The following is a 12,796-nucleotide window of genomic DNA, read 5'->3' as shown; positions in this document are numbered from 1 at the left end:
TCTGGGATTTCGCGTCCCGCAATTTCGACTTTACGTGAACGCATCATTTCGCCAGCGCGCCGGGGCCCCGCCCCTCTCCCGTAAGCCCCGCCCCCATGCGCCAGAAAGGGAAATAGGACGATGCGCTCATCGCGGTAAACACTAAAGATGGCGGCCTGCGTCGCCGGAGCGCGGCGACCCGACGGCTCGGGCGGCGCTGCTACCGAGCCTCCCGGCAAGAAACTGACCGACCTGCCGGCCGAGCTGCTGGAGCACATCCTGTGCTTTCCGGTGCTCAAGCACTCGGACATCTGCGGCGCGTCGTGCAGCTGCAAGAGGCTGCACGACGTATGCCACGGCGCGGGGAAGGTGTGGGGACACCAGTTCAGACTGAGGTGAGAGATGGCGGCGGCTGCTGCTGCTGCTGCTGCTGTTTTTATTATTAATACAACTTCTGATGTGAGCTGTATTATTGTTATTATCCATATAACATTCTGATATGAGCTGTTTCTTTATTGTTTTTGTTATGATAAATAACATCTTCTGATGTGATCTGTCTTATTAATTCAAGATTCAAGGTTTATTTGTCACATACACATACATACTTTCATACATATACATACTTTCATACATATACATACTTTCATACATATACATACTTTCATACATATACATACTTTCATACATATATGCAGTGAAATGTAATGCAACGCACCTGGTGATAACACACAATATGTCCTAGGAAAAATTTCTTTCCAAAAGACCAACTAACTGACTCCTAAAAATTATATAATATTATTATTATTATTGTTGTTATTAATAAAATATCCTGATATTATCTGGCTTATTATTATGAATAATAATAATAATTATAATAATAATTAGATATTCTGATGATATCTGTATTATTATAATTATTGTTGTTGTTATTGGTTAGTTATAAATAAAAATATTCTGTTATTATTACATGGGTTATTCTCTCTCGTGTCTGATTGGTGTGGTATCACTCTCCCTAGATGATTGTGATTTAATTAAATGTCTATGTTTGTAAATAAATCCCATGTTCCTTTACTCCCACACGCAGATGGGCTGTTACACTGTTCACATTCTGCTGATTCATCACATTTAAAATCTAAAATCCAACCTCACTGTGACTTGCAGTTCGCCGACATCCTCTGGCTACCACCGGATGGCTGTCAAATATGACTTTTCTACCCATGCTTTATCTGGGATCTGGGACTTTGGTTGTTGTAATATCACATTAGAGTCAAATGCTGCCTTTGAGGAGCATTGCAGTAAAATAATGCAGTTTTCTGAACTCCATACACTGTTCTAGCTTCTAATCAATGGTCACAATATCCACATCACTAATGCTTGTTTCTCAAATCTTTCTTGTGTGTAAATATCATATGAAAGATAGAAATTATATTAGATTTTTGTGTCTATCGACCCAGCCCCGACCATGCAACACGTTGTGTTACGGAGTGAAACCGAAGCCGCTGTGGCTGTATTTAATCACACAGATGGCCCAGATTGCAGAAGTATTACCGTCAGAACGAGGGCTGCGACTGGCTGAGGGAGTACAGAACCAGGCACAGCGTGGGGATCCAGATCAGGAGGACGGTGGAATCCATCTCCAAGAGATTCTTCACCGAGGTCGTAAGTATCCCAGTTCAACAGCTGCTGTTTAATGTGAGACTGGAGTGTGGGCTGGGGATACACTTAGTCAGAAAGGGATAAGTGGATGGATGGATGGATGGATGGATAGATGGATAGATGGCTGGATGGATGGATATATATATGGATTGATATATGGCTGGATAAATAGATGGATACATGGCTGGCTGTATGGATGGATGGATGGATGGCCGAATCGATGGATGGCCGGAGGGATGGATATATAGATAGACAGATAGGTGACAGATAGATAGATGGATGGATGGATAGAGTGATAGATAGAAATATAGATGATGGATGGATGGATAGATAGATAGATTTGATGGATAGAGTGATAGATAGAAAGATAGATGATGGATGGATGGATGGACGGATGGATGGATCAGACCCAGTAGAAGATACCTTATTCAACCCCCGGGGAAATTGCATTGTCAAAGCAGCTTGCATCATTAACTGTGCAATACTAATAAATCACTCGGATATAAAAATAAATTGGCAATATACAGTAAACAGTTCACTCTGACATTATAAAATCAGATCCAAGGACATTGAAGTTATTTTTTAAGCACTATTTTTCACGCAAAACAATTACAATACATTTTCAAATAAAATATGATTATAATGTTTCCCTCAATGTCTATTATATTATATTGGTATATGTATATATCTATTATTAATATCATTGTCATCTACTATTACAATTTCCAAACATGCTGGATTAAATGTACATTCCGCTGCCATCGTCTACCTCGTAAAAGCTGCTCTGAAAAATGTTTATTCCGTTCTGAATAACAAACCCAGGGGGAATAGCACAGCAGGTTTTCAATGATCACATTTTCTTCCAATGGCTTTTCAAGCACTTAAGCACAAAGTGGGATATTTTCAAGGTATTCCAGTACTTAATTGAAGCACCTTAAGGACCTGGTAAGAACCCTGAGTAAACCCCAGAGTAAACCCCAAAGTAAACTTGAGGATGGAAAAATGTGAAAATATACAATAAACATTTTATGTTATAGTTATAGCTGCTCAGGATAATTTTAATAATATTGTTTTCTGGCCGTGTGACTTGTCTGCCCTCGCCATGTTTACTGCTTACTGTTCATTTTTGTATTTTTAGGTTTATCGTCAACATTCTGTTTTACAGCTTAAATTCCCCAGGTTTATTTCCCATTATCCTGTCATGTTTTATTATGTACAGTTTGCTGTGACTTTTATTGTATATTACACTTTTTTCTCTGATATCGCCACTTCTCCTTTTCATGTTTTTATGGTATTGTTTGTTATTTTTGCTGCCTATTGTTGATGTGAATTTAACCTCCAGGGATGAATCAAGTACCTGTCTGTCTAAGATAACTGTCTATCTATTGTGTGTGTGTGTGTGTGTGTGTGTGTGTGTGTGTGTGTGTGTGTGTGTGTGTGTGTGTGTGTGTGTGTGTGTGTGTGTGTGTGTGTGTGTGTGTGTGTGTGTGTGTGTGTGTGTGTGCGCGCGCTTGTCACTCTGAACTAACCTGGACCTCTGTAACGCAGCCTTGCGTTGGCCAGGTGCTGGGCGACAGCTTCGCAGAGATCGAGTCCCTCGGGGCCCCGGAGCACTTCTGTGAAGACGAGCTCCTCTTCATCCTCGACTCAGACAAGAGGTGAGGGCCGCGCCCGCCCGCCGCCGCCCGTTTTCGGCGCAGGACGCCGGGGTTGACCGCTGCCTCTCGCTCCTCCCCTTCTCCGCAGGAAAAGCCTGACGTTGAAGTACTATGCAAAGAAGATCCTTTACTTTCTGCGGCAGCAGAACATCCTGAGGAGCCTGAAGAGCTTCCTGGAGCAGCCTCCAGAGCAGCAGTCGGCTCTAGAAGGTCCCACCCTTCACATTCTCAAACAATGCCTGGATTCTATTCTTCTGTTACGCCCAGATTTCTGTTATTAATATTTATCGGGCTTGGGCGGGGCCCCTCGGCTCGATGGCGCCTCCTCATTACTTTTAGCCTTTGAACGCATTTTTGACGCCCTCGCTGTCCTGGCGGCCGGACGTAGACGTGGTGTAGCTGCTCCGATATTCACGCCGTTCGGCGAGCACGTTGCTCACATCATTTCGGACGCGTTTCGCGTCGGCTTTCATCAGCTCCGCCCGGCCGGAAGTCGGCCATTTCTAGTTTTGCGCGTTTCTCGTGTGTTTTACGCAGGCGTTTTGGAACTCCTCCTCGGGGGTTGATCAGATCCGCCGCAAACGTGCTCGGCGGAGATGAAATACCTTAACGATGAAACATTGAGAGTTTTCCTCAAGCGGCGTGGGCGGGGCGGCGCGTCTTTCGCTATGAAACAGGAAGCGGTTTGTAAGTCGACTGTACGTGGTCAAATCAGCTCTAAACTTGACACGTTTGAGAACGGTCCCGAAGACGTCGATTTTCTTTATATTATTATTATATATATATATTGTACAAAAAAGAAAAGATCCTCCTCCTCCTCTTTCCCTCGTTCTCGTCTTCTCCTCCTCCTCCTCCTCCCCTTCCCCTCGTCCTCCTCTGCTCCTCCTCCTCCTCTTCTCCTCGTCCTTCTCTTCTCCTCCTCTTCCCCTCCTCCTCGTCTTCCTCTGCTCCTCCTCCTCCTCATCTTCCTCTGCTCCTCCTCGTCCTCCCCTGCTCCCCCTCCTCCTTGTCCTCCTCTTTTCCTCCTCTTCTCCTCATCCTTCTCTTCTCCTCCTCCTCGTCTTCCTCTGCTCCTCCTCCTCCTCCTCGTCCTCCCTTGCTCCTCCTCCTCCCCATCCTTCCCTGCTCCTCCCCTGCTCCTCCTCCTCCTCCTCCTCCTCCAGGTGCCGTCCTGGTGGACCAGTACTGTAACCCCTTGGCAGACGTCACGCTGGACGGCATCTCGGCTCAGCTGGACGAAATCACGGAGAAGGTGAAGAAGACGCTGAGAACCAGGAACCACTCGCACCCGAGCCTGAGGGCGGCGCAAGGTGGGGGCCCCGCGCCGATGCAGCGCGCCGGATCCCGCCAGGCCGCGACTCACCCAGCCCTCTTCTCCGTCTCCCACGCAGGCGTCTGCTTGGTGGTGGAGGACTTTGAGCTGCAGCGCCAGGCGGTGTGCGCCCTGAACTCGGTCCTGTACGAGCAGCTTCAGTACAAAGGAAATGAATTTGACTACTACAACCCCCTCAACTCCTACATCCACAAGGTCCGCCCCCTCGCCCAAAACACAAAAACCCCACCTTTGTTTTTCCCCCGCGGAGACGTTTCATCGTGTGTGTGTGTGCGCGTCCGTTTCCCCGTTCCCCCGTGCAGGTGCTCCTCCGCCGGACGGGCATCCCCATCAGCCTCTCCGTGCTCTACCTGACGCTGGCCGGGAGGCTGGGCGTCCAGCTGGAGCCTGTCAACTTCCCCAATCACTTCCTGCTGCGCTGGTGCCAGAAGTCGAGAGGGTACGTTCCCGAAAGGGGAAGAGGGACGCGTGCGCTGGGGTCCTGTCCCGTCTCCTGGGGCAGAGCGGGGGGAGACGACGTCTTTAAACGGGGCTTTAGGAGTCCGGCGTGAAATGGGCAGGAGGCGGCGGTTACCCTTTTTAACACTCAACATGTTGGTATTAGGTTTATAGTTTAATACTTTTCATTAGGTTCATTGTTCATTACCAAATCTTTGCCGTTCGTCGTTTATCTTTAGGTGAATTCTTTTGTTGTTCATTGTTAGTTTTATTGTTGACTTCTTGGCTTTATTGCACGTTGCAAATGAATCCGTCTTCCAATTCAGTTCGGTTTATGCACCGTACATTACCATTTTTTCTCATTAATTTTAGGTCATTTTTACCTTTAGGCTTATATTTATTGTTTATCAACAGATTTATTGTATATTACATATTTTATTTTAAGTTATGTAAAAAAAAATGTCATCCACTACACTGTTAACTTTGAGGTTTGTTGTGTATTGCCATTTGTATTTTATTATTATTATTATTATTATTATTATTATTATTGCCTATTTTTAAGGTTAAATTTCCCTCCAGTGATTAATGAATAAAGTGTCTGTCTGTCTGTCCGTCTCAGTACATTGTACTAAGTACTTGAGCACAGTATTGGATCCGGGACCAAATCCCGGGTCGGTATCTGTGCGTCCCTCAAAACAGACCAAGTGTCGCCCGCGTGCCTTCCAGTTTGCATAATGAGAACGTTGAACTTTGACCCCTGTAGGAGTCAGGACATCTACAACTTTGTCTACATCGACGCCTTCGGGAAAGGGAAGCAGCTGACGGCCAAGGAGTGCGAGTACCTGATCGGCCACCAGGTGACCGAGGACTACTACGGCGCCATCAGCACCACGGAGGTTCTGCTGCGGATGGTGGGAAACCTGCTCAACATTGGCAAGAGAGGGTGAGTGCCGGCAAAATATCACCGAAAACAACTCGGGACGATTTAACACGACGGGGACTAGATTGACAGAGGAGGGGAAACCGTGTCGGCTGTGTGGTTTGACCCCCACTCCATTGACTTGCACTGGAATGGAGAGGGTTAAAATGTGTTGAAACCAGCCACTAGAGGGCGTCAGGCCTCTGCCGCCTTCGCCGTCCAATGCGACCGGGTGCTTGAAAAAACGAGTCATTGAGGTTGTTAAAGTTACTTAGGTAGTTATTAGCAAGTATTAAAGTTAGTTTAACCAACCGCTCGACGAGTAGGGCTGTCACGATCATTCAAATAATCATCTCATCATTTTAAGTTAGTGGATGTACCTGGTGGAATAAACTGGTTCTGATTCTAACTGGAGATGCACCGATCCACTGTTCTTCAGTTCCAATCCCATACATATGCGCCGATACCGAGACTTTTTTCTTATTATAATTGTTTTATGGGGCTGCATATATTCCCCTATTAATCTGTATAATGCTTTATTATTTTTAATATTCTATATTATTATATTATTTTATATTATTATTATTATTATAGTATTCTAATATATACAGGAGCAATGTTTTCTCCAAACAAAGCGAATAAAAAAAAAACTTTAATGTATTTAATTTACTCCGTTTCCTGCTGCTGATTGCAGAACGCTCCTTAAAGAAATCCCGCCCCTGCACGGTCCGTGAGCCGGTGGTTGGAGACCTCTGCACTAGAGGACATTCTGTCGTGATGGGTTTATCTCCCACGTTCATCACCACGTCTGTGGAGCTGCTGGAGGAGATGGAGACGCTCGGTGCGTCGTGCGTCTCCGCCAGCACGGACTTGGCACCGTTACCGGATTATTTGTCTCTCATGTGCGTTCACCGTGCAACAAAACTGGATGAACTGATATTGAACTTTATAGCTCCTCACATGGGAATTGATTCACTGAAGTTGGCCAAAACGTTCAGAATCAATTATTTATTTATTAAAAAAAAATTACACAGTCAAATGGCAATTTCAGCATTTAAAATGTTTTGTTTTTTTTAATATTCAAATTCTTTTTGAATTTGGTTCCTGCAGCCCTCCAACACAGCTGAAAGGCTGCTGTGCAGTGGCGGTGGCTCCAGCTGCCGGTTCCTCTCCGTGCATTGTGCTTTACAGGTTAATCATTTGTAGAGTTGAGGAGGCAGACCGTTAAATTAGCAAAATAAAACGGCGGGTTCATGGTCCGGTGCTAAGCTACGGAATGGAATTTGGATCGGCACGTGGATCGGGGACGGCGGACCGATCTCCGATGAGTGAGCGACGTCGGTACTGGCACCCGATACCGATATTGGATCGGAGTCTAATCTCTTATTCTGACACCAATGTTTATGAAGGAACGTGGTGAATATTGAAATACGAACATTGGGGTAGACAGGTCATTGACCTGGATCCAACTCATAACCCAGTCAGGAACATTCTCGGGTCCGGAGACATTGGCACGAAACCCCCCGCAAAATTCTGGATGGTGGTTGTTTGCAGGGAGGGGAATGAGAAGTCCTACCAGCTCCTGAGGGACTCGCTGGACCTCTACCTCACCATCAACCCCGACAACGTCCAGTACCTGCTGCTGCAGGCGCGGCTCTACTTCCACCTGGGCATCTGGCCAGAGAAGGTGGGCTCGCTCGGATGCCTTTAAGCCGCTTTGACCTCCAGCCTCGTAAAGCGTCGTCTGTTATCGCCAAGCTGCTTTGTTCAGTTGGTTCAACCAGAGTCGGCCCTGATCTCAGCCCTGATTATGTGCTTGTTGCATATGTTTGGGAATTAACTGTACCGTCTAATACGTCAGTTATTCAATTTAACGCCAGCGTTGGTACAACTTTCAGCAGTTCCCAGTGTAAAAACATTCAGTGTCATTCACTGTTGAAGTGGTTATTTTTCTAAAGGTTAAATTGACACGGACCATAAAATGATTGGGATTGGGATTGGGAACGCTTTGGTGAGAAGCGTGTGACTTAGTGTTGCACTGTTTTGTATTTTGTTAATTCTGTGTCAGAGCAAAGGCGCTTCCTCCTGTTCGAATGGAATAAAAAGCAGGTAAAATAGTCAGGGGCCATAATAAACTGGCATAAAACTCTGTTTTACTATGGTCCTTTTAGATAGACGGATGATAGGTAGATGGACTCCATTCATCCACGAAGGGAAATTGCAGTGTCAGCAACAGCTTACATCAAAAAATCTGCAACGATAATATTGAAGCAATGGAATAGAAAGAAAATGAAGGAAGGACCATATTTACACTATATATTAACACTGTGTGTGTGTGTGTGTGTGTCCGTGTCCGTGTGTCCGTCCCGCCGTCCGTCCTCCCTCCAGGTGCTGGACATCCTGCAGCACATCCAGGCCCTGGACCCGTCGCAGCACGGCGCCGTGGGCTACCTGGTGCAGCACACGCTGGAGCACATCCAGCACAAGAAGCACCCGGTGCAGCCCGAGGTGAAGCAGCGCGGCGCCGCCGAGCACCAGGAGGTGCGCTACTCTGTGGGGCTCATCATGAAGCACAAGAGGTGAGGCGCCCTCTTCGTCATCCTCACCGTGTTCTGTATGACAACAAACACGAACCTTCATTTGTTTTGTGGTTTTGGATCATTCGTTTAGACTTAAAATATGTATGTTGTGACAATTTCTTGATTACATGACTATGAAATGTATTATTATTATTAATAATAATAATAACAACAACCTTTATTTGTATAGCACCTTTCATACAGAGCATGTAAGTCAAAGTGCTTTACATGAAAATAAGTAAAACAAGTAAAGAACAATACATTTATAAAGTAGAATAATAACATAATAAATCAAAAACGGGGTCCGAATAAGTAGATATACAATATTTCATTGAAAGAAAAAAATCTAACAAGCAAAATACATCTTATAAAACAGGAAGAAGAATTATTTCCTTATTTCAGGGTTTTGGGTTTTGCTGCCATGACGACAGGGAGCTGGTTAAATGCAGCCACGGAGATTAAAAGCGTGAACGGTTTCCTGAACACCACTGTGCGTGGCGCGGTGGTCGTCGTGCAGATTTACGGTCGTTCAAGTTATAAATGCTGTGATGGGTGATTGGAAGTCATATATTGATTAAATAAGTAGTCATTTACACATGACGTGAACTCCACATCATGATGATAATGTTCATATCGGAAGAACTGGGTGTTCCTCCATCATAAAGCAGCTGTTGGATATCGATCAAACCTTCCCAATATGTACCAATCCATAAAAGCGGCAGCATCTGGTGTCACACACTGTCCTCCATCTTGGCATCACGCCCTGCCCTCCCCCTCCCCCTCCACCTCCACCTCCACCTCCACCTCCACCTCCAGGTCGGGTTATAACTGCGTGGTCTACGGCTGGGACCCCAAATGCACCATGAGCCAGGAGTGGATCACCACCATGCGGGTCAACCAGCTGAGCAGCGGCGCCAACCAGCCCTTCTACAACGTGCTGGTGCAGGACGGCACCTGCCGCTACGCCGCACAGGGTACCCGCACCGCACCGCCCGATTTAGGGTCCGAGGGGGGGGGGGGGGGCGCCCAACCTTGTTTCTTCCACTCCACACTCATACGACAAAGTACTCCCACGGCCGCAGCGCCGTCCTGTCAAGCACGAAAAACACAAGTCAGGAAGATGTAGAACTGTGCTTGTTATTATTAGTTATTATAATGACTATTACTGTTGTCGTTGTTCCGGCGGAAATTCTCGGAATTTCGAAGCCTAAAACCACCTGGAACACCAACTTCGGCGAAACACGCGCACACGGTTTACGCCTCGTTTGAACCGCGCTGCCGCAAACACCTCGTGCTCCAAGATTCATCCAAATGGATCCACATACGGAGCAGATAGTCGTGAAAAACTGTTAACTGACACGTCACACGGCTGGTTCTGAAATGAAGGAGATATTTGCGATGACGTCGCCATAATATTTAGAGGAAGAATCTTTAATGTCGCGCACGCACACACACGCACACACACGTACGCACGCACGTGCACACACTTTGGATGGTGCTGGTAAAATGGCTCCTGGGGGCAGCCAGGAGCAGTGGGCAGCAATATTTACTGTATTACTGTATACGCTTTATGACGCTTTATGACGTCATCATAATATTTTTGCTAAAAATGATATTTACAATAAGACGCTTTATGACGTCATCATATTATTGACTATAAATGATATTTACAATAAGACGCTTTATGACGTCATCATAATATTTTTGCTAAAAATAATATTTACAGTAAGACACATTATGATGTCATCATATTGTTGACTATAAATGATATTTACAATAAGACGCTTTATGACGTCATCATAATATTTTTGCTAAAAAGGATATTTACAGTAAGACACATTATGATGTCATCATATTATTGACTAAAAATTATATTTACAGTAAGACACTTTATGACGTCATCATAATATTTTTGCTAAAAATGATATTTACAGTAAGACACATTATGATGTCATCATATTATTGACTAAAAATGATATTTACAGTAAGACGCTTTATGACGTCATCATAATATTTTTGCTAAAAATGATATTTAAAGTAAGACACATTATGATGTCATCATATTATTGACTATAAATGATATTTACAATAAGACGCTTTATGACATCATAATATTTTTGCTAAAAATAATATTTACAGTAAGACACATTATGATGTCATCATATTGTTGACTATAAATGATATTTACAATAAGACGCTTTATGACGTCATCATAATATTTTTGCTAAAAATGATATTTACAGTAAGACACATTATGATGTCATCATATTATTGACTAAAAATGATATTTACAGTAAGACGCTTTACGACGTCATCACATTTAACTGAAAAACTCGTCGAGAACCAAATCTCAAAAAAAGGAGTCGAACCTTGACTGTGACAACTCGCCCCTTTCAGTGTGAAACATGTCGATGGTGTAGAAGGTGCCAAACCCCTCCCTCCTCCTCTTCTCCTCCAGAGAACCTGGAGCCCCACGCGGCCCCCCTGGAGATCGGGCACCCCGAGGTGGGCCGCTACTTCTCTGAGTTCTCCGACACGCACTACGTGGCCAACGAGGAGCTGCAGGCGCGCTACCCAGAGGACACGCCCGAGACGCGGGACGCCGTGCGGAGGCTCTACCACAGACTGTCCCCCGGGGCCCGGGACCACCAGGACCACCGGGACCGCCTGGACCAGGACCACCAGCACCAGGACCGCCAGGACCAGGACCACCCCACAGAGAACAACGACCACCAAGCCATGGCCATGTAGCAAAAGCATCACGGTCCAATGATCTCATTTCATCCGTCTCTGGACACCCACCCACCCTCCACCCTCCATCCATCCATCCACCCACCCACCCTCCATCCATTCATCCACCCTCCCTCCATCCATCTATTCACCCACCCTCCATCCATCCATTCATCCACCCTCCATTCATCCATCCTCCATCCATCCACCCACTCTCCACCCTACATCCATCGATCCACCCTCCATCCATCAATTCATCCACCCTCCATCCATCCACCCACTCTCCACCCTCCATCCATCGATCCACCCTCCATCCATTCATTCTTCCACCTTCCATCCATCCATTCACCCACCCTCCATCATCCATCCGTCCATCCAGCCATTCATCCACCCACCCACCCATCCATCCATCCATCCATCCATCCTGCTGTTTGTCTCTCCGTACGGAGGTGGAGCAGTAGTCGTCACCGCTCACCACGAGCGTTGGTGATGTGGTTGTAGCTCAGAGGTGGTTTGGTAGCTCGTGTGAAACTACTTTAGCTTTCCATTTCAGTTCAGCTTTTCTTTTTTTGGGCGGGGCGGGTGGGGTCGGGGCAGGTTTGGTGCGGAAGGGTTCAGAGAAGGTCAGCGCTGCACGGGAGGTGTAAGTACATGGAGGTGTTGCAGCTGGATCCAAACGGCAGCGCCCCGGCAGAACCGCTCCACCCTGTCACTGTGCCACAGGAAGAGGAACACGCCTGCAAACTGAAAACAAACAAACAAACAAAGAACCAACTTTGCAGATTAACTTTGCTTCAAAAGAAAACATCCATTCACGTATTTCCATTGGGTGTCGTGCACTTATGAAAGTCTGACTTTCGCCATTTCGAGAACTTTACTTTTTGGGGGTTTTGTTTCCTGTCCACGTCCGCGTGAAGGATGGATGTAGGGGCTCGTATGCGCGTCGAGCCGCTTGAGCCAAGTAAATACGGGAGAGTAAATGAGCGCCAGTCAGGTGGTGACTTTAAACGGGAACGACTTTGAAATGTCAGGGGAAAAAAAATAAACCTGAAAAAAATCAACTGCTCCGAGTTTGTTGCCGTTTCTCCTTTCTCTCCCTTCTCTTCCGCCTGAGTCGCTGTTTTTAAAATCGCCAAAAGAGAAGCGGGTTTGTGTTCTCGGCGCAAGTTAATTATTAGAAGACCTGACGGCAACGCCTCTGATCCCCTTATCGAGGCAGTTATTACAATGCCTGTTGCTTTTGTGGGGGAGAACTTTTTTTTATTCATTTATTTTTTTTGGAAGGTTCATAGTTTGTATGGCCCTGTGCCAAGTGCTGGCTGAGGACCCGCCCACTAAAATGGAAAAACTATTATTTTTAAAAGAATAATAATAATAATTTCAAAAGAACACATGAATATTAATTTCCTTTTATAAATATATATTTTTCAAAGTGTCAAAACAATAATTAAAAAGTGATATGCAAGGAGATCATTTTGCTGCGGACCTCCGGCGGTTCCCTTCT

General features: G+C 45.7%; 1 protein-coding gene across 1 annotated transcript; it reads left to right on the top strand.

Moving 5' to 3' along the window:
* Positions 1-147: 147 nt before the first annotated feature.
* On the top strand, positions 148-12,336 carry fbxo21 (F-box protein 21; the record flags this gene model as incomplete). Its single annotated transcript, XM_080003770.1, has 12 exons — positions 148-374; positions 1,503-1,638; positions 3,199-3,293; positions 3,382-3,503; positions 4,457-4,603; positions 4,685-4,821; positions 4,929-5,065; positions 5,828-6,007; positions 7,538-7,670; positions 8,372-8,562; positions 9,379-9,536; positions 11,021-12,336. 12 exons carry the CDS (start codon positions 148-150, stop codon positions 11,311-11,313), a joined length of 1,956 nt encoding a protein of 651 aa, XP_079859896.1. The 3' UTR covers positions 11,314-12,336.
* Positions 12,337-12,796: the final 460 nt, after the last annotated feature.

This window comes from Zeus faber (genome assembly GCF_960531495.2).
Source record: "Zeus faber genome assembly, chromosome: 7".
Taxonomy (NCBI): domain Eukaryota; kingdom Metazoa; phylum Chordata; class Actinopteri; order Zeiformes; family Zeidae; genus Zeus; species Zeus faber.
Note: the sequence above shows the minus strand (reverse complement) of the source record. Positions and strands in the feature narration are given on the sequence as shown.